The sequence below is a fragment of the Nycticebus coucang genome, chromosome X, assembly GCF_027406575.1.
Source record: "Nycticebus coucang isolate mNycCou1 chromosome X, mNycCou1.pri, whole genome shotgun sequence".
Lineage (NCBI taxonomy): Eukaryota > Metazoa > Chordata > Mammalia > Primates > Lorisidae > Nycticebus > Nycticebus coucang.
The window spans coordinates 143,301,630-143,324,739 of NC_069804.1; the positions used below are offsets into that span (position 1 = coordinate 143,301,630).

Genomic DNA, 23,110 nt, shown 5'->3' on the forward strand with positions numbered 1-23,110 from the left:
TGTTTTTTATTTGCAGTTTTTGGACAGGGCTGGGTTTGAGCCCGCCACTTCTGGCATATGGGGCCAGCGCCCTACTCCTTTGAGCCACAGGCACCTCCTGACTTTAACATTCCTTTTACAGAGCTGGACAGATCCTCTAAACCAGTGGTTCTCAACCTTCCTAATGCCGCGACCCTTCAATACAGTTCCTCATGTTGTGGTGACCCCCAATCATAAAAGTATTAGCAACAAAGACCACCACAAGGCAATAAAAGTGAAGCTCAACTCCAACAAAAGTTTTCATCCCCACACAAAGGCATAGAAGTTAAACAAACTTATGATGAATGACAGTGGGTCAAGAAAGAGATAAAAAAGGAAATCATTAACTTCCTTGAGCATAACGACAATGAAGATACAAGCTACCAAAATCTGTAGGACACTGCAAAAGCAGTCCAAGAGGGAAATGTATTGTATTAGATGCCTACATCTGAAAAACAGAAAGAAAGCACATCAATAACTTAATGAATCATCTTAAAGAATGGAATAGGACGTGCAGTTCAATCCCAAACCTAGCAGAGGAAAAGAAGTAACTAAAATGAAATCAGAAATAAATGAAAGAATCATTCAGAAAATTAATGAAACCAAAATTTGGTTCTTTGAAAAGATAAATAAAATCGATATGGCAGCCCCTGTGGCTCAAAGGAGTAGGGTGCCGGCCCCATATAGTGAAGGTGGTGGGTTCAAACCTGGCCAAAAACTGCAAATAAATAAATAAATAAAAATAAAATCAATAAACCATTGGCCAGATTTACCAGAAATAGAAAAGCAAAATCTTTAATAATCTCAATCAGAAAGGAAAAGGGGGAAATAACAACTGATGTCACGGAGATACAAGAAATTATTTCTCACTACTCCTAAAAGCTTTATGCCCAGAAATTTAACAGTGTGAAAGAAATGGACAATACCTTGAATCATACCATCTTTCTAGACTTAACCAGGAAGAAATAGGTCTCTTGAACAGACCAATATCAAGCACTGAGATTACAGAAACAATGAAAAGCTTCCAACAAAAAAAAAGCCTGGAACCAGATGGCTTCACATCAGAATTCTATCACATCTTCAAATATGAGTTTGTACCTACACTGCAGAACTTATTCCAAAACGTCGAGAAGGAAGGAATGTTCCCTAACATGTTCTATGAAGCAAACATCACCTTGATTCTAAAACCAGTAAAGGACCCAGCCAAAAAAGGAAAATTATTTTATTATTTGGTATTTTAAATATGTTCATTTTAAAAATAAAACTGAAATATGAACAAAAGTGTGTTAATAAAAATAAAAGTATTCTGTAGAAATTTCGTTCAGTCAGAAGGCCTTGCTTAAGGACCTAGGAGGCCATGTGGATGTGGCCTTAAGGCTGCAGGTTTCCCAATCCTGGTCTGGGTGGTTCCTATAATGAAAGTATACTTGAACCAGTGATGTCAATTTTAAGTTGGGAGAAAAATTATAGTTTTAAAACATATTTATATATAGATGTGTTTGAAGGTTAAAAATGGCAATAGATTTAGACCTCTTAGAACTCTGACATTTTTTTCTATGCCTTTTTAATTTAAGCTTCCCCGAGGCCAGCGATTTCCTGAGGCATATCACCATGTCTTACATTCACTGCTTCTTGCAATTATTCCCCACGTGACTATTCGCTATGCAGAGATTCCAGAGGAGTCCAGAAACGTAAATTATAGTTTGGCTAGCTTCCTGAAGGTGAGTTAAAGGCAGCTGGAACACGGTAAGGAACTCTTCTTCACTGACAGGGTCTCGAAAGCCATGTTCTAGAGTTTCAGCTATATCTTTACAGGGATGTGGGACTTAACTCTTTTGACTGCACTGATGGATCTATTTAGCCAAATTGGGGGGGAGGGCTCCCCACTTAAATGGCTAAGTAATTAAACCAGAGGACCCACGTGAATAGATTAGCCAGCAGACAGGTTTTGCTTATTGCACACAATGTTTTGTTTTTGTTTTTTGCAGTTTTTGGCCAGGGCCGGGTTTGAACCCTCCACCTCTGGCATATGGGGCCGGCACCCTACTCCTTTGAGCCACAGGCACTGCCCAGTACACAACGTTTTTAAACATATTTTAATTCGAATGCTTTTAGAGGGGCACATACTTTCTAGGTTGCCATGGTCCCTACCACTACTTATTGTACCCCTGACCCTCTTCATGTATTTAAGTTGCTTCTCTGAGTTCCATTGCCTTTTGGGTTTGCACCTTTTGAACTAAAGCAACCAGTTTGGTGATGTAAGCACAGATCCATGTAAATCAGCGGTTCTCAACCTATGGGTTACGATCCCTTTTTTTTTTTTTTTTTTTTTTTTTCCAGTTTTGGCTGGGGCTGGGCTTGAACCCACCACCCCCGGTATATGGGGCCAGTGCCCTACTCCGTGAGCCACAGGCACCGCCCACAATCCCTTTTTAACAATGAAAATACATTGCGGCATTAGGAAGGTTGAGAACCACTGAAATGAACATTGTTGGTGTAGGTCAGTGAGGTAATTTGTTTGGGAGACACCAGAAATCTGTGTATTTGTGAAAGCCTGCACATTTGTCGTTAGGCCTTGTTATTGTCAGTGAGGAAGGGGCCGTGCTAGTAAAGTATGTAATAACAGTATTTGAGACAGGCAAGGGTTGGCAGTGTACTTGGTTTTTACCTCTTTCCATTCCCCTCTCCTCCTAGTTTCTTGTGTAGCAACCTTATAATGAAAAACATTTTAGGCAATAATCCATCCAACCAGTTGTAGTGTCTGTCATACCCTTGTTGTTTTTTTTTTTTCCTTAAAAATTCACAATTAGAGGGACTTTACCTAACAAATGCAATCAATGTAACCTTGTTCTTTGTACCCTCAATGAATCCCCAACAATAAAAAAAAAATTCACAATTAGATTTTAGATCTCCAGAGCATGAATTTCTGACATAAGACTTCTCTTTGCCAGAACTAAAACAAAATTTTAACATGATTACACAAGACTTATTATATATTAAAAAGCAAACATCTATATATCTAAAATAAACTAAGAATGAGATTATCTGAAATATAGAATCTTAACTTCTTCTGTAAAGTTTAAACTTGATGTTTACTATCTAAAAGGAACAGTATATTTTTGGTTTACTAGCAGTGTTGACTTAATTCAAGTCAACAAACATTTGTTTGTCTCCTATGTAGGGATTCCAAGCTGTGAGAGGCTGTTTCTTATAATCATGCTCTAAGATATATCTGAGATAAAGGTGATAACTGTAATACCAAAAATATAAATAAAATTCTGTAGAAAAATGAGAAGGGACGGATTATGACCAAACAGAGACAAGAAGCATAGTTCCGAGTTTCCCAAGACAGGAGCTGAGGCTTTTGCAGGTAGAGGGTCCCTGAGCACAGGTGACATATATGTATATTCAGGAATTGTTTAGAGACAAGTGAAAAAGTTACTGTGTCATAAATTTAGGATGTGTGGGAAAAGAGCAGAAAAAGCCACCTGGTGCCAGATGACAGAAGACCTTGAATGTCGGGTTAAGGAATTTGGATTTTGATTCATATGCAACCGAGAAACTCCAAAGGTATCTTGGAAGATAATTTTATGGTATAACAGATGAAGCAAAGAAGGGAACAGAATCAAGGCAACCAATTGTCTATCTAGCAGAGTCCACTCATCTTTTAGGCTCAGCTCTTTCCTAACCTTCCCTTGCAGTGTTATTTGCCCATCCTTTGCACATTTCTGTGGTACCTGTTACTGTGCTGTATTTTGATTACAGTAGAACCTCTGTAAGTTGACCACCTAAGGGACTATAACAAACTGGCACCCCTCCAATATACAGAGGTGGTCCACATAAGGCACTAGGCCTCTTGTATTGATACGTACATGTGGTGCATGTCCGATCTATGAAGATTAGGTCAACTTAGAAAGTGGTCAACTATGGAGGTAGTTTGATTATGGAGGCTAAAGTATATTTACTTTTTTGTCTTCACCATTACACAGACGTGTGGAACATACCATATTCAACTTTTTTTTCTGTTTTCTTTTTTTTATTTATTTATTTTTATTAAACCATAGCTGTGTACATTAGTATGATCTTGGGCACCATACACTTGGTTCATAGATCGTTTGACACATTTTCATCACATTAGTTAACATAGCTTTTGTAGCATTTTCTTAGTTATTTTGCTAAGACCTTTACATTCCACATTTACTAGGATTCACACTTAACTTTTTATTTCTCTAGAATGTCATATATTTTCTCATAGTATATCCTTCATATGTTTTCTAGATGAATGAATGAAGATGCGAGCATAAGCTTAGATCAGTAGTCCAAGGGAGACGTAATGAGGGGCTGACCCTGGACAGGGACAGAGGAAATGGAAAGGATGAGTTGTGAGATGCATGCAGCTGATTAATCAATCATTGAGTTCTTTGTATTACACAGAAATATTCTAGGCCAGTGGTTCTCAACCTTTCTAATGCCGTGACCCTTTAGTACAGTTCTTCATGTTGTGGTGACCCCCAACCATAATATTATTTTTGTTGCTACTTCATGAATTTTATGATTGGGGGTCACCACAACATGAGGCATTGTGTTAAAGGATCACGGCATTAGGAAGGTTAAGAACCACTGTTGTAGGCCCTATGAAGGATATAAAGAAAGAGAGATAGTTCTTATTGTCCAATCTAGGTGAGAACACAGGAAAATAAAAGTAAAATACAAGTTAATTTAGAATGAAGTATTTAAAGGGACCCACAGACTAAGGTGGCTGAGGAAGATGGGATTTCATGAGAACTGTGAAGAATGGGCAGGATCAGAAAGAAGTAGTGATAGAATTGCTAGGCCTGGCATGAGCAAAAACTCAGAGGTGGAGATACGCACTCAATGCATCTTGAGAGGATAATAAGTCAGTGAGGTCTATTGGGAAATAAAGCTGGAAATGTAAGTTTTGACAAGATTCTGAGTGTCCTTGAATGCCAAATATAAGGAGTTTGGAATTGTATTAGGGGCCACTAGAAAGAAAGCTTTTGGCAGGAAAGTGATACAGATTTAGCGGTTAATGTGGAAGCAGTTAGATGGATGAAGAGATGGGAGGCATAAAAACTACAGAGGTTAACTGCAGTTGTTCAGTTGTAATGGAGTGAGAGCCTTGTACAGGAGAACAGCAGCAGGCAAATGTGAGCAACTATTAGGGAATGTTTCCATAGGCCAAGGCTTTACAGGACACAGACAACCTTTCCTTTTGGTCTGAATCATTTACATAGGCGAGCCCCACATTGAGCCTAATTGACCACCCTGTGTCTCCCTTTGTGCTTTGAGAGTTGACCAAAATGAGACAGTTTGGCTGATTAGATTACACACACACACACACACACACACACACACACACACACACACACATATATACACCCTGCTTCCCCAAAAATAAGACATCCTCCGAAAATAAGACCTACTTACAGGAAAGATAAGACGTCCCCTGAAAATAAGACCTAGCGCATCTTTGGGGGCACACCTTAAAATAAGACAGTGTCTTATTTTCGGGAAAACAGGGTATATATGTATACACAAACATATATATGTATGTGTATATGTGTACATATGTATATATTTAGATATATGCATATGTGTGTGTGTGTATATCTTGTTTTTGAAAATCGTACAGTTGTGGCTGGGCACCGTGGCTCACGCCTGAAATCCTAGCACTCTGGGAGGCTGAGGCAGGCAGTTTGCTAGAGCTCACAATTTTGAGACCAGCCTGAGCAAGAGTGAGACCCTGTCTCTACTAAAAATAGAAAACAAAACAAAAACTAGCCAGGCATCAGTAGCCAGCGCCTGTAGTCCCAGCTACTTGGGAGGCTAAGGCAAAAGGACTGTTCAAGTCCAAGAGTTTGAGGTTGCTGTGAGCTGTGATCCCACAGCCCTCTACTCAGGGCAACAGAGTAACAGTCTGTCTCGAAAAAAAGAAAATTGTACACATGAGCCCCTTGAGTCTCAGTTCCAGTGAGAAACCACTTACCTTTTATCTTTTTCTTTAAGGTCACCTGAAGCTCTGAAAGCTATTATTCTGTTATTTATAAAAATGAAAGTGTCATCCCCTCAGTGTGGAACAAATTTAAAATTAAAAAAAAATTTAGGCTCAGCGCCCTTAGCACAGTGTTTACGGTGCCAGTCACATATAGTGAAATTGGTGGGTTTGAACCTGGCGTGGGCCAGCTGAACAACGACAACTGCAAAAAAATAAAAAATATATAGCCGGGTGTTGTGGTGGGCACCTATAGTCCCAGCTACTTGGGAGGCTGAGGCAAGAGAATCGCTTGGTTGCTGTGAGCTGTGCCGTTACTGCACTCTACTGAAGGCGACACAGTGAAACTCTGTCTCATAAAAAAAAAAAAAGTACATGTTGGGCGGCGCCTGTGGCTCAAAGGAGTAGGGTGCCAGCCCCATATGCTGGAGGTGGCGGGTTCAAACCCAGCCCCGGCCAAAAACTGCAAAAAAAAAAAGGTACATGTTTATTAGACTGTAGACTTTTAGAATTACACAACTGTTCATTTTATTTTGGTTTCTACAGCGCTGTTTGACACTAATGGATAGAGGATTTGTTTTCAATTTGATAAATGATTATATATCTGGATTCAGCCCAAAAGATCCTAAGGTAAGTCATACAGACATGATTGTAGTAGATGTCAGACCTTTGAGCATGAGACCAAAGATGACATTTGTTCTCCTCTGGAGGATTTGGAACTGCTGTTCTCATTTGGGTACTTTGAGTGTAGTATAGCCATACGCCAAAGCAGTGGACTGTGTTTGGGGATCTCTAAAACTACCTCTGTGTTCATGATTCACTAGAAGGACTCAATGACTCAACATATGGTTGTACTGACAGCTAAGATTCATTTGAGTGATGGTAAGAGTACTCAGCTAAATGAGGAAGAAAAAGATATCAAATAAAGTTAGTAGCAATCCTCATGCAGGCTTTCTGAGCACTCTCCCTGCTGTGAAGGGTAACATAGAACATACCCTCCCGCCAGCAGTAAAAGCATACTTACATTTATGCCAGTGGTTCTCAACCTTCCTAATGCCGCGGCCCTTTAAAACAGTTCCTGTGGGTTGCGACCCACAGGTTGAGAACCGCTGATATATGCAATGTTTCTGGTCAGGGAAGCCTGTTTGAGACATGGAGTTTAGAGTTTTGGGGACTGGTCATGTATTAGAAGCTAGTCAAGATTCCAGGCACTCAGAAAAGGAAGCAAAGTAGTTAATCACATTGTACAAATAGTGTAAAGCAGGCTGGCACAGAAGACACAACCTTATCGTGTAGGGAATATTTCAGAATTCCAATTTCTGGGATACCAGCAACAAGCAGGCTTTTTTAAGGATAGCAGTCTTGGCCCTGCTGTGTTAATTCTTTCCTGCGCAGGTCCCATCTCAAGGTATGCTTAGAATACCAACCACTTCTGCTGTGAAAGTTAATGCTCTGTTTTAAATTATTAAAATAGTAAACACCTGCTAAATTTGACTGACTTCCATTTAGGTTCTGGCAGAATACAAGTTTGAATTCCTGCAAACAATTTGCAATCACGAACATTACATTCCTCTCAACTTGCCAATGGCATTTGCAAAACCTAAACTGCAGCGGGTTCAAGGTATGTATTTGCGTTTTCCATAGTGTGGAATGTTTTTTCCCTTTTGTTTGCTAGTGCTAGTGTAGTCTAATGTTAAACCAACCAGTCAGCTTGAAGGTAACCTCAGAATTGTTAATATCTAAAGAATGGTCCATTAATGGTATTTTGCATTTCTTTCCTAGTACCAGAGGTAGTATTCATAGTATGAAGAAATTATGTGTGTTACATGGATTGCTTTTTTTCATATACTAGTAAAATTTGCTCTGAGTAGTAGTGCTTGGAGTATAATATGAGACTAAATTAAAACAATATGAATGTATATCTGCTCAAAGCATCAAAGCAAGAAATGTAAAGGCAGAGTAAATTAGTAACATGTATGTACTTTATGAATTATCTTGAGTTATCTCCATTGCTAGTTTTATTGAATGCTTTGTCGTGTAGCACTATTCTTATGTTACTATGTTTTTTATTTGTCCCTTTTCTTTCCATATATTAATTAGATTTTTTTTCATTTGCGGTGGACCGTTTGACTCCAGTAGGTAGGTTTAACTCGGTTCACTCTAAAGAAGTTTGCTGTTTTTAAAAACAATTGATTTGATGAATGGCTAAGATGGACAGGGGCTTTATTGCTTTTCAAATCTTCCCTAGCCAAGATGAGGCTTTAGTTAATGGGCCCAGAAAATCTAGGAGGCAGTATATTTGTTGACTTTTCAAATAAGCTTGAATGTTGCTAGAGGAATCAACTTTAAAACGTGTGCCCTCAAAACCCAAGTTCTTGCTTCAAGTCAGCAGGGAAGCAGGGCATGGGGGCTGCAAGGTATCTGTTTTTTAAGTGTGTCACACCCACCCCCCCATTTGCCTCCTTTTTTCTGATGCTGTTTAGTGACTCCTCAGCCACAGTTTTGAGGGTGTGGATGAAACCACCTGATTGGATTTATTCAAATCACTGAAGTAAAGAATTCATTATCATTCACAAAATCTACCCAGATAAGGCCACCTTGGTTAGTCTGTTCTGGCCATTGTGCATAGAAAATGATGGGGATTCACAAAAGAGCATGAGGAAGAAGGAAGAAAATCACCTAGAAATACCAGCTGAGCAGTGGTTTGTGTAATGGAATTACAGCCAGTGAAAATGGAGAAAAAATATTATAAAACCATAGCACCCCTATTTAACCACCTTCTTATTAGATTCTGAGCATGTATAGCTTACATTATTTCCCCCGGTATTTGCTGATAGCTGTGAGGGAGTCAGAGAAAAGAAAGGGCAGAGAGATCATCAGAAGTCAGGATTAGATTGACTACTCACAGCATTCATTAAGTCCTCACTGAATATAATATATTAAGTGCTGAAGAGGCCAGAAAAAGAAACAGAAAACATGACCTTTGGCTTCATGGCCTAACTAAATTAAATAGCAGGGGAGAGGAAATAAATATAGTAGAAATCTACTATAGAAATGATTAAACTTGGTCAAGTGCAGTGGAGGGTTCCTATAATCCCACCTACTTGGGAGGCTGAGGTAAAAAGATTGCTTAAGGGGGCGGCACTTGTGGCTTAAAGGGGTAGGGCACTGGCCCCATATGCCGGAGGTGGCAGGTTCAAAACTACCCCCGGCCAAAAACTGCAAAAAAAAAAAAAAAAGATTGCTTAAAGACAGGAGTTCAGTGTTGTAGCACGCTATGATTTTATAGCAGGACCTCCATCTCTAAGATAAAAAAATTATTGATCACAATCCCCTATGAGTAGCTATAAGGCAAGCCCCAACTGGAATCTTAGCATCTGAGATTTAGAATAGACTAAGGATGTAAAAGGAAGTGAAAGACATAATTTGAAGTGATGGTTTTATGAAATGAACAATTTGTATTTGAGTGATGATGAATTTGAATGAGATGAGACTGTTTTTCTTATCGTTCTTGTATCCCATGTGTGTATTCAGGCCGATATGTGATGTTTACTAGAACAGTCAATACTCAGTACTGTTAGAATGGTGCAGTTGTCTAGTTTCTCTTTCTTTCCTCACTTTACAAGTATAAATGGATGAGTAAATCAGGCATTGTTGTACAGAATTATTCAAATTTGTAGTTGCAACCAAATTTCTTCAGATATAAAGAAATATGTTAACATATCGTCAAATATAGAATTATTTTATTCTAGGTTCTAGCCTAGATTTCTAAGAGTTTAAAAGAATCTAGGAGAAATAAAAGAAAAGACTCTAGGGACTTTCTTGCTAACTGAAATTATCATTAAAGCTATTATCTAGCACTAAGTATGAACGTTCCTGTCTTGTAAAATTTTGCATGCTTATTCTAGATGATAAAAGAATTTCTCAGATTCATTAACAATAAAAATTATAGTTTACTAGCGAGATCACATATTATTAAATAATACAGTATATTATTGTATTGTTGTATAAAGTATATTTCAAACAGTTTTATAAATGACTTTTAAATTTCATTGTACCGCAGATTCAAATCTTGAATACAGTTTATCAGATGAGTATTGCAAGCATCACTTCTTGGTTGGTTTACTTCTGAGGGAAACTTCCATTGCTCTTCAGGACAATTATGAGATCAGATATACAGCGATCTCTGTCATAAAGAATCTTTTGATAAAACATGCATTTGACACTAGATACCAGCACAAGGTAAGGATTCCATACCATCATCAGTATCACATTAGTAAATTCCTACTAAGTTGTTTTTTTTTTATTCAAGATGAAGTTTGCAGTAAAGAACATAATGAAGATTGATGAAAACTTATTTTTACAAATAAGATTTGTTTCTGTTTCAAATCATTACGTTTTAAAAAATACTATTCAGTTAACTTTTAAAAACTTTTTTTTTTTTTCTTTTGAGACAGAGTCTCATTTTGTCACTCTTGGGTAGAGTGCTGTGGCGTCGCAGCTAACAGCAACCACAAATTCTTGGGCTCAAGTGATTCTCCTGCCTCAGCCTCCTGAGTAGCTGAGACTACAGGCACCCGCCACAACGCCCGGCTATTTTTTGAGACAAGGTCTCACTCTGTTGAGCTCAGGCAATCCACCCTCCTGGGCCTCCCAAGTGTAGGCATGAGCCACCGTGCCTGGCTTAAAAACTGGTTTTTCAAACCATAGTTAAAAAACAAAATAATTTAGAAACTGAAAGCAAAATGGGAAAAATAAACCAGCATAATTACTGTATTATTTGTTACATAAACTAATTAGGAATTATAAAAACCATATTCTATCAAATATATACCTTAATATAGAATCTTTAAATATATATTCCTAAGTAAATATAATAATGTGATTAAGTGTTTAATAAGACATGTTGAGTATATTATGTAAAAATGTGTAATATGAAGGTTTTTTCTTCTTACCAAAGAAAATGTTAATGAGATGGGGTTACTATAAATAGCTACAGGTGTAGCTGTAAATGTCTAGTGAAAGCCCCAGCCACGGTTGTTGTTTGCTGCACCTTTAACATATATGTTTAAATCTGATTGACATTAAAGCCTACTGGCTTGGGAAAGTAGATCACAGAGCATATGATTTAGAATAACCCAACTTACTTTCCTGTTGTCATCAAATGGCACAAAGAAACATAATATCGTTTCATAATTAGTCATTTGTCCCTTGTTTTTTATCTTCAAATAACGAATAAAATTATGATGTCATTTATTATTGTAATCATTTTGGAAAGCTGACTTGGAGATGGATCTTATTCTTTTTCTACAGTATTCCCATTTGTCCTTTATAAACAGAAAATGCCTGCCAGTGATATGTACTCATGTTTCTTTAATTACAGAGATATTTTTACTTTTAAATCTTGTTAGTTTTTTATGTGATTCTATCCTAAAGTTAGATATAAAGTCTTTAGCTGTAGGATATAATACATTGCTTACTGCAGTTAGCATTGTTTTGGTCACATAACTATATGAATTAACATACCTCCACTTAGTGTAGTTTGCTCAGTTATGTGCCATTTTCATTTTTGTGAATGTTGATATTGACCTAATACAAGTTAGCTGGTATGACAGATACAAATTAAAAGATGTCTTAAAAGTCAGCCAGCCCAACCAAGCTTGGTGAAGCTTTTAAAACTGTTTGTTATTGCCACATTCTGCTTAAATGCTGCTTATGCCTAGTAGTGGGGAAGAGGATCTTATACAAGGTGGAAGAAAATGTCTTTAGCTGTGATTTTAAACAATTTACAGGAAGAGTTAAAAATGAACTTTCCCTTTCTGAAGCAGGAAGTTGTATTTTTCTTCACTGCCTCTTCAAATGAAAGAAAATAGAATTTTACCAGTGTCTTACCTAGAGGTAGAATTTAAATATTTTGCATCACAATTTAGACATTTTTAAAATATTTTATTTTATTTATTTATTTTGACACAGAGTCTCAAGCTGTCACCCTGGGTAGAGTGCTGTGGTGTCATAGCTCACAGCAACCTCCAACTCTTAGGCTCTTGGCCTCAGTTTTTCCATTTTTAGTAGAGATGGGTTCTTGCTTTTCCTCACTTTGGTCTTTAACACGTGAGCTCAAGCAATCCACCTGCCTCAGCCTCCCAGAGTTCTAGGATTACAGGCGTGAGCCACTGCGCCCAGCCTTATTTACTTTTTAAATTTTGAAAGCAGTATGCATACAACCGGCTATTGTTATCTGTAAATAAGTCAGACACTGTGCCTGTTGTTTTTATTTTTAGTTATTATGGGTACATAATAGTTGTTAGACACTGTTTCTATTTGAGTGTTTGAGGTTTTACACTATGGGAAAGATTAAAATGCTAAATTTCATTACCCTTTCAGTTACTTCTAAAGCCTTTTCCTCTTTGTTTAAAAGCTCCAGACAGATATTAAATATGTGTAGGGTTCTCTCCAGAAGAATTTTGTTTGCTTCGTGAGCCTGGTTAACCAAAGCTTCGATTCTAACACATTGGATGAGAATATTAAATGTCCTTTGTCTGGTAGATGCAAAGAGTTTACAGGCATCCTGGGTAAGAGGTCATTTGTCAAATTCATTGAAGTAAATCATGTTTGCCTTTAATGATGATGCCAAGGTGAGGGATGAGAGGGAGCTTTAAGCCCCTATAATTTCCATTGATCCCCAAAAGTGACTCCAAACAAGTAAATAGTTAAAAAAAAAAAAAAAAGTGTTTCCTATGTAAAGTCTGCTTTGAGACTAGTCTACATAGTCCAGTGTTTTTCAACCTTTTTTATCTCATGGCACACTTGAACCTATAGTCAAACTTCCACGGCACACTTAAATTATGTTGATCAAAAAAAAAGAATATATTTACAATGCTTTGAACTTCTTTCAAAAATAATTTAATTAATGATCTTTAAAAATGTTCATGGCACACCTAAGATCCCCTTGCAACACACCGGTTGAAAATCACTGCCCTAATCATTCCCTACCCTATCCAGCCATGTTGCCACTCCTAAGCCCCTGCTCTGCTGGAATTCTGGTGATATCACTCGTCCCTGTTATGTGACTCAGAAATTCCTTAGTGAGATATTTTAACTTGTTATAATTACCAGGAAATATCTTTCCTATTCAAAACAACAATGTCCAATGTTTAAAACATTTGTCCTGGGGTCTGTGTAGTTCTTATACCCACTATAAAATGATGTTGACACCTAAAAGAACTGTAATTTCTACTTCTAGCTGGGTTGTAGTCTAATCCCTTTTGCATTAAAAAAAAATACAATCCACATACATGGTAAATAACAAAAATCAAAATGTTTGTCTCATTCCTTACCTCTACTCCTAATTCATCTCTCCAGAAGAAACTACTGTTATCAGTTTATATATACTTTTATTTTATGCCAGCACAACCCTACATTATATACATAAAATACGGAATAGAAACCATTATGCATTTTTGTTTTTTTTCACTTTACAGTACATCCTGAAGATTAGATCTACTGTATTTTTTAAAAAATAGCTGCATAGTATGCCATCATATGGATATATCTTATTTATCTAACTAATCTTCTGTTAATAGATTCTTAGATTGTTTTCTGTTGTGCAGTTGCAATTACTGCATTTCCCTGTGTCCCTGCTTACCCGAAAGATTTGTAGCATCTCCTTCCCTAGAGATCACTCACTATCAGAACTAAAATGGACTCCTGTCTAGAAGCTGTAACATTAATAATAGCAGCTAAAATTTATTGAGGATTCACTATATGTCAGATACTATATTAAAGACCTGACATGAAATAATACCATTTTACAAAGAGTAAACTGTAATTAAGTGACTTGATCAAGTAGCATGTAATGGGTTAGCTGGGATTCATGCAGGTCTAACTGCACAATCTGTGCTTTTAGCCACTATCGATACTGCCTCTCATCTCAAGTGGGACGTTGCACAAATTAAAGAACCACGAAAAAAGGGTAATCACTAAGTGAAAAATCTTAAAACCAAAGTGATGGAATGAAAGAAGGTAATGAGAGCTATTTAGCCTTGTTAAGAACAAATTAAGCTGATTCATAGTAATTGTCTTCAAATACTTAGGGTTGCCATGCAAAATTCGCAGACTTATTCTTTCTAGTGCCAAAGGGCAGGGCTATACCTAGGAGGGAGAACTTATAAGGAGTTTCAGATAGAGTATCTTTCTAACAGAACCCACAAAAGGGCTAGAATTTTGTTTTTTGGTTTTTGTTTTGTTTTGTTTTTGAGACAGTCTCACTATGTCTCCCTCAGTAGAGTGCTGTGGTGTCACAGCTCACAGCAACCTCCAACTCTTGGGCTGAAGAGATTCTCTTGGCTCAGCCTCCCAAGTAGCTGGGACTACAGGCACCTGTCACAACACCCAGCTATTTTTGTTGTTGTTCTAGTTGTCATTGTTGTTTTTAGCAGGCCTGGGCCAGGTTCAAACCCGCCAGCCCTAGTGTATGTGGCCAGCGCCCTAACGACTGAGCTGTGGACGCCGAGCCAAGGGCTAGAGTTTTTAAGAAGTTTTTAAAACTAACCATTTGTCAGGGATGCATGTAAGGGCCATTCCTACCTTTGGCAAGAATTTGAACTAGGTTAGTGGTTCTCAGACCTTTATACACAACAGCATCATATGGGGCAGCCCAGACCTATTGAATTAAAATCTCCTATTTAGATAAATAAGACGATTATTGATAGGGTACTATGTTAGAAGAAGTCTGTTTAGAAGGTTTCCTGAAATTCACAAAAGCAGCACAGATGGCCAGTTAACATATGAAAAATCATTCAACCTCAAATATTAAAACAACAGTGAGACACTATAGACCAGCGGTTCTCAACCTGTGGGTTGCGACCCCTTTGTAACAATGAAAATACATCCTGTATATCAGATATTTACATTACAATTCATAACAGTAGCAAAATTACAGTTATGAAGTAGCAACAAAAATAATTTAATGGTTGGGGGTCACCACAACATGAGGAACTGTATTAAAGGGTCGTGGCATTAGGAAGGTTGAAACCACTCTATAGATCTTCTATATTCTATAGGTTGACCATTTTGCCCTAGAAGCCTTATCTAAATCTGGAGAAAAATCTTTCAAGTCCTGAAATATGGAGAGTAACTCTTGTGCCATCTCAACCACGGTTTTCTCTATAGCTGGTGAGGAAAGCAATAAGTAAATTTGTATAAGAGGTACCCCATTAATTAAGAGTACTAGAGGCCAGCTTTAGTTATATTTACAAATATATCAATCCCCCAAGTCTTATAATTTACCTGGGGGGCCAAGATCACATTACTGTCATTCAAGAAATGTTTCTTCAATGAATACAGTAATATGTTGTTTTCTTACTTTTCCCACTTAGCCATTCATTCAGCTCGTATGTATTGACAATCTGCTGTGTGCATAGGCGCACAGCAGTGCCTGATGGGCATGAATCAGTAAACAAGACAGGCATGGTTCCTGCTCTGATGAAGCTTAGCCCTCACTGGAATTAAACAATAGACTGATATTATCTGCTTTATAGGTCAACTGCTATTTTAAAAACTTTTTACTTTATGTAGTTGTGTTTTAGGGATATGATTTGACTCTGTATCATATATAAATCCAAATGCCAAAGAAATTCTGTGGTAGTAACTAGCTTTGACACCACAAGTATACATGGGTTCATGCTTCACCAATTCATTGTGGATCTAAGCCCACTTTTAATATTAAACTGATATATGGAGCTAAGTCTGTTTATCTGTTATATGTATATAATTATTAATTATTTGATAATTATTTTTCAGAACCAACAAGCCAAAATAGCACAATTGTACCTCCCATTTGTTGGACTGCTTTTGGAAAATATACAGCGATTAGCAGGTCGAGATACCTTGTATTCCTGTGCAGCCATGCCTAATTCTGTAAGTAGTAATGCATTTATGTTAGTGTTTTATCCTGTTTTATTGAATGTACTTGGAATCATATGTTGTATGATCTCAATCTTTTTCTTTTTTTTGCGGTTTTTTTTTTTTTTTTTGGCTGGGGCCAGGCTTGAACCTACCACCTCCGGTATATGGGGCCAGTGCCCTACTCCTTTGAGCCACAGGCACTGCCCTGTATGATCTCAATCTTAAGAGTTTACTTTTTACTCCATTTTTACATTTATACTTTTTCCTAGTACAGTGCTTCTCAAACATTAATGTGCATATAAATCACCTGAGAGATTTTAATTCACTAGGCCGGGGATGGGGCTTAAGGGTCTGCCTTTCTAACAACTTTTTGGCTTCTGGTACAAAGACCACACTTTTGAGTAATAAAGCCCAAGAGAACACCACAGATGTCTTGTACCCAGTGTTTGTGAAGAATTGCTGCGTTGGCTCGGTTCCTGTAGCATACACTGGAGCTGGCGGGTTCAAACCCAGCTCGGGCCTGTCAAACAACAATGACAACTACAACAACAAAATAGCCGGGCGTTGTGGCAGGTGCCTGTAGTCCCAGCTACTTGGGAGGCTGAGGCAAGAGAATTGCTTAAGCCCAAGAGTTGAAGGTTGCTGTGAGCTGTGACACCCCGGCACTCTATCAAGGGTGAAATAGTGAGACTCTGTCTTAAAAAAAAGAAAAAAAGGAGGAGGGAGACAAGATGGCGGACTGAAGCCAGCTTTCAACAAAGGCTCCCGTCCAGAAGGAGAGTTAAGGGACAGGAATTTAGTAAGTATCCTGGTGGACTTGAGCCTCACCAAGAGAGAAGGCTGAAGAACGCACATCAACACCGCTGAGGCAAGTTGTGATCACAAGGACGCAAACAAAAGGTACAAAATCCACCACCAAGCGGACGGGAGTCCCCCTCCCCCATGAGACCGGCTCTGGAGCCCCACAATTTAACAAGCGGGCAGAAATTAAAGGCCCTCCCACTACACTCCACGGGAAAGACCTTCTAAAAACTGGACCTACCTCCCCTACTGGGGTGCCGTGGCGTTCTCCTGCCGGACATAGGGCTGAATAAAACTTTGGGAATCCTTTGCCGGCAACCCTGAATCCCCGGCGCTCCCCTCCCGCCCACTGAGGTCTGGAGGCCTGTCCCCCAGGACTTCGGATCCTTGGGTGATTTCTCAAGGGGAGTGGACAGTCCCCGAGTTGCGACTGGTAGCATTGACTCTGAGGCCCGCGAGTGAGGAGAGGGCACCGGGCTGAGGGGGAGTCACGCCTCGCGGCACTTCCCTGCGGTGCAGTGCACCAACTCTCCCCGGGCATACGGGGCCCAAGACTGAATAAGACTCTGGCCTCCCCGCTGAGAGCTGAGAACCCCTACTCTCACTCGGGGTCTGAGGGCCTATCCCCCAGGAGTTCGGCTCCTTGGGTGATTTCTCGAGGGGAGTGCACAGTGCCTGAGCTGCGTCAGGTCAGCGCTGACTCTGGGATACGTGAGCGAGGAGAGGGCACTCCGCTGAGGGGAAATCAAGCCTTGGCGGCACTTCCCTGCGGTGCAGTGCAGGAGCCCTCCCCGGGCACAAGACTGAATAAGACTCTGGCCTCCCCGCTGAGAGCTGAGAGCCCCTACTCTCACTCGGGGTCTGAGGGCCTATCCCTCCGGAGTTCGGCTCCTTGGGTGATTTCTCGAGGGGAGTGCACAGTGCCTGAGCTGCGTCAGGTCAGCGCTGACTCTGGGATACGTGAGCGAGGAGAGGGCACTCTGCTGAGGGGAAATCAAGCCTTGGCGGCACTTCCCTGCGGTGCAGTGCAGGAGCCCTCCCCGGACCGTAGTATTGCGTGAAACTGAATGAAACTCTAGCTTCCCCCCGCCCCACTCCCAATCCGGGTCTGGGGGCCCATCCCCCAAGAGTTCTGATTCTTGGGGGATCTCTTAAGGGGTGTGGACCCAGCACAAACTGCAGCCGCTCAGTGCTGACTCTGGGGCGCGGGACAGAGGAGAAAAGGGTCGCCTGAGTGCCCACACCAGAGCAGCAGTTCCCTGGAGGTAGATCAACAGCCGTTTTTTCTTTAACGGCAGAACGCTCACTTCTGGATATTCTGAGGCCACACCCCCTGTCTCCCTGGGCAACCAGAGGAGGCCACCGGTGTCACGGCTCACAAACCCAGAAGCCTCCAGGGCGGGGCCGACCCAGAGAGGTGTTCAGACGCAATTCTCCAGCAGCAAAGACCTTTGAACTCAAAACAGCCCGTCTCCTGTAGGCGATGACAGGAACAGAGACAGAACCTCACAAAGTTGTCTGTTCTGTTCTGTTCTGTTAGCAGCATCCATCAGGGACGGGGCTAAGCCTGAGTGAACACCTCCTTCCCATCACCTGCATCAAACACTCAAAGATGTCAGGCCCCATCTCCTCCTGCTAGATAGCGGCAGTCTGCGGGGGCCTGGCAGACTTCCTCGCGATTCAGGCAGGTGCAAACCCCTGGAGTGTCTGTTCACTGCAGGCAACTGGGTTAGCCATCTGCAGAGATACCAGTGACTGGGTCCGACGGAGGGGCAAAGTGGGGAAGGAGACGTCAACCTTCCCAGACTGCTCTGTTTGCGGGGTGGCTCCTCCTGATTCCACGCTGCACTGGGGTGAGCTGTCTCAGAGGAGTCACCAGGCCCCTGTGATCCAGTTCCCAGAGACCTCTTGAACCCTTCCACCTGAGACAAGTGCCGATTGAGACAGTTGATTCGGACCTTTTGAACTGGGCTAATAGACTGAGGACTTTTCAGGTGGTGCCCTGGGTGTGCGATTGTAGGAAGGTTTGATTCTCCTTTTCCAACTGGGGCCAGAGGTGGGCAGGCGGGGTGACTTAATTGCTGATTTTTTCACACAGCTGAGACTTCAAGCCAGAGTAGAAGTTGCAATAGGATCGAACAGAAACCAGCTGAAAACAAGACAGAACCACTTTGCTCCACCACACCAGACAGGGCCCCAGTTTCTCAGGCCACAACACTGTACGGGCCCTCGATAAAACCCCAGGGGAAAAACCAAAGGGAGTAAACCATGGGGCGGAATCAGCGGAAAAACTCTGGTAACATGAATAACCAGAATAGATCAACCCCCCCAAGAAAAGATACGGCAGATGTGATTGAAGATCCCATTCATAAACAACTGGCTGAGATGTCAGAAGTCGAATTCAGAATTTGGTTTGTAGACAAGATTAATAAAATGGAATTAGGAATTCGAGGAGAAATTCAAAAGTTGTCTCAAGAATTTAACGAATTTAAAGACAAAACCACCAAAGACTTAGACACACTGAAACAAGAACTTACAGCCCTCAAAGATATGAAAAATACAGTAGAATCCCTCAGTAACAGAATGGAGCAAGCAGAAGAAAGGATTTCTGACATTGAAGATAAAGTCTTCGAACGCTCCCAATCTCTCAAAGAGGAAGAGAAATGGAGAGCAAAAACGGATCACTCACTCAGAGAGCTCTCAGATAATTCGAAAAAACATAACATAAGGGTTATAGGAATTTCGGAGGCTGATGATGTGGCAGCCAAGGGCACAGAGGCCCTTCTACATGAAATTATGAAAGAAAATTTTCCAGACATGCCTAGAGAATCTGAAATTCAGATAGCAGACAGCTTCAGAACCCCAGCACGATTCAACCCCAAAAAGCCATCTCCCAGACATATCATAATTAGCTTCACTAAAGTTAACATGAAAGAGAAGATTCTCAAAGCAGCCCGGCGAAAGAAAACTATAACGTACAAAGGTAAGAATATTAGAATAACTGCAGATCTCTCTGCTGAAACTTTTCAAGCAAGAAGAGGCTGGTCATCAACTTTTAATCTCCTAAAGCAAAAAAACTTTCAACCCAGGATCTTGTATCCAGCTAAACTGAGTTTCATCTATGATGGAGAAATTAAATACTTCAATGACATTCATATGTTGAAAAAATTTGCCATAAGTAAACCAGCTCTTCAGGATGTTCTCAGACCTATCCTCCACAATGACCAACCCAATCCTATACCACAAAAGTAAACTCACTCAGAAACTTCGGATCAAACTCCAACTTCCACACTGGCGAAAGGATTAAAAATGTCCACTGGACCTTTGAAAAACTCGATACCCAAAATTCCACCAGACTTATCCTTACTCTCCATCAATGTGAATGGCTTAAACTGTCCTCTAAAGAGGCATAGGTTAGCTGACTGGATACAAAAACTTAAGCCAGATATTTGTTGCATACAAGAGTCACATCTCAACTTAAAAGACAAATACAGACTCAGGGTGAAAGGATGGTCATCCATATTTCAGGCAAATGGTAATCAGAAAAAAGCAGGTGTTGCAATTTTATTTGCAGATACAGTAGGCTTTAAACCATCAAAAGTAAGGAAGGACAAGAATGGTCACTTCATATTTGTTAAGGGTAATACTCAATATGACGAGATCTCAATTATTAATATCTATGCACCCAAACAGAATGCACCTCAATTTATAAGAGAAACTCTAACAGACATGAGTAACTTGATTTCCTCCAGCTCCATAATCGTTGGAGATTTCAACACTCCCTTGGCAGTGTTGGATCGATCCTCCAGAAAGAAGCTGAGCAAAGAAATCTTAGATTTAAACCTAACCATCCAGTATTTAGATTTAGCAGACATCTACAGAACATTTCATCCCAACAAAACTGAATACACATACTTCTCATCAGCCCACGGAACTTACTCCAAAATTGATCACATTTTAGGTCACAAGTCTAACCTCAGTAAATTTAAAGGAATAGAAATTATTCCATGCATCTTCTCGGACCATCATGGAATAAAACTTGAATTGAGTAACAACAGGAATCTGCATACCCATACAAAAACATGGAAGTTAAATAACCTTATGCTGAATGATAGCTGGGTCAGAGATGAGATTAAGAAAGAAATCACCAATTTTTTGGAACAAAATGACAATGAAGACACAAGCTATCAGAACCTCTGGGACACTGCAAAGGCAGTTCTAAGAGGGAAATTTATAGCACTGCAAGCCTTCCTCAAGAGAACGGAAAGAGAGGAAGTTAACAACTTAATGGGACATCTCACGCAACTGGAAAAGGAAGAACATTCCAACCCCAAACCCAGTAGAAGAAAAGAAATAACCAAAATTAGAGCAGAATTAAATGAAATTGAAAACAAAAGAATAATACAACAGATCAATAAATCAAAAAGCTGGTTTTTTGAAAAGGTCAATAAAATAGATAAACCTCTGGCCAACCTAATCAGGAAAAAAAGAGTAAAATCTCTAATATCATCAATCAGAAACAACAAAGACAAAATAACCACAGACTCATCAGAAATCCAAAAAATCCTTAATGAATATTACAAGAAACTTTATTCTCAGAAATATGAAAATCTGAAGGAAATAGACCGGTACTTGGAAGCACGCCACCTTCCAAGACTTAACCAGAATCAAGTGGAAATGTTGAACAGACCCATAACAAGTTCAGAAATAGCATCAACTATACAAAACCTCCCTAAAAAGAAAAGCCCGGGACCAGATGGTTTCACGTCAGAATTCTACCAAACCTTTAAAGAGGAATTAGTACCTATATTACTCAACCTGTTCCAAAATGTAGAAAAAGAAGGAAGACTACCCAACACGTTCTATGAAGCAAATATCACCCTGATCCCCAAACCAGGAAAAGACCCAACAAGAAAAGAAAATTATAGACCAATATCACTAATGAATATAGATGCAAAAATATTCAACAAGATCCTAACAAACAGAATCCAGCAACACATCAAACAAATTATACATCATGACCAAGTTGGTTTTATCCCAGGGTCTCAAGGCTGGTTCAATATACGTAAATCTATAAATGTAATTCAGCACATAAACAAATTAAAAAACAAAGACCATATGATTCTCTCAATTGATGCAGAAAAAGCTTTTGATAATATCCAGCATCCCTTCATGATCAGAACACTCAAGAAAATTGGTCTAGAAGGGACTTTTCTTAAACTGATAGAGGCTATCTACAGCAAACCCACAGCCAATATCATATTGAATGGAGTTAAATTGGAATCATTTCCACTCAGATCAGGAACCAGACAAGGCTGCCCATTGTCTCCATTGCTTTTCAACATTGTAATGGAAGTTTTAGCCACCGCAATTAGGGAAGAAAAGGCGATCAAGGGTATCCATATAGGGTCAGAAGAGATCAAACTCTCGCTCTTCGCAGATGATATGATTGTGTATCTGGAAAACACTAGGGACTCTACTACAAAACTCCTAGAAGTGATCAAGGAATACAGCAGCGTCTCAGGTTACAAAATCAACATTCATAAATCGGTAGCCTTTATATACACCAACAACAGTCAAATTGAAAAAGCAGTTAAGGACTCTATCCCATTCACAGTAGTGCCAAAGAAGATGAAATATTTGGGAATTTACCTAACAAAAGACGTGAAAGATCTCTATAAAGAGAACTATGAAACTCTAAGAAAAGAAATAGCTGAAAATGTTAACAAATGGAAAAACATACCATGCTCATGGCTAGGAAGAATCAACATTATCAAAATGTCCATACTACCCAAAGCAATATATACTTTCAACGCACTCCCTATTAAAGCTCCACTGTCATATTTTAAAGATCTTGAAAAAACATTACTTCGTTTTATATGGAATCAGAAAAAACCTCGAATAGCCAAGACATTACTCAGAAATAAAAACAAAACAGGAGGAATCACACTACCAGACCTCAGACTTTACTACAAATCGATAGTGATCAAAACAGCATGGTATTGGCACAAAAACAGAGAAGTAGATATCTGGAATAGAATAGAGAACCAAGAGATGAATCCAGCTACTTACCGCTATTTGATTTTTGACAAGCCAATTAAAAACATTCAGTGGGGAAAAGATTCCCTATTTAACAAATGGTGCTGGGTGAACTGGCTGGCAACCTGCAGAAGACTGAAATTAGACCCACACCTTTCACCATTAACTAAGATAGACTCTCATTGGATTAAAGATTTAAACTTAAGACATGAAACTATAAAAATACTAGAGGAGAATGCAGGGAAAACCCTTGAAGAAATTGGTCTGGGTGAGTATTTCATGAGGAGAACCCCCCGGGCAATTGAAGCAGCTTCAAAAATACACTACTGGGAC

The 23,110-nt window shown here is 39.6% G+C and overlaps 1 protein-coding gene across 3 annotated transcripts in view; it reads left to right on the forward strand.

Moving 5' to 3' along the window:
• The window catches only part of DOCK11 (dedicator of cytokinesis 11), a 237,142-nt gene that overhangs the window by 137,849 nt on the left and 76,183 nt on the right, over window positions 1-23,110 (forward strand). For 2 of the 3 annotated variants that reach the window (XM_053579537.1, XM_053579535.1), the window contains exons 28-33: window positions 1,593-1,739; window positions 6,578-6,661; window positions 7,541-7,652; window positions 8,132-8,170; window positions 10,095-10,273; window positions 15,833-15,949. In XM_053579537.1, coding sequence (XP_053435512.1) covers window positions 1,593-1,739; window positions 6,578-6,661; window positions 7,541-7,652; window positions 8,132-8,170; window positions 10,095-10,273; window positions 15,833-15,949 — 678 coding nt within the window. The remainder of the gene's footprint in view (window positions 1-1,592; window positions 1,740-6,577; window positions 6,662-7,540; window positions 7,653-8,131; window positions 8,171-10,094; window positions 10,274-15,832; window positions 15,950-23,110) is intronic. The other variant, XM_053579536.1, reaches the window with a different exon arrangement.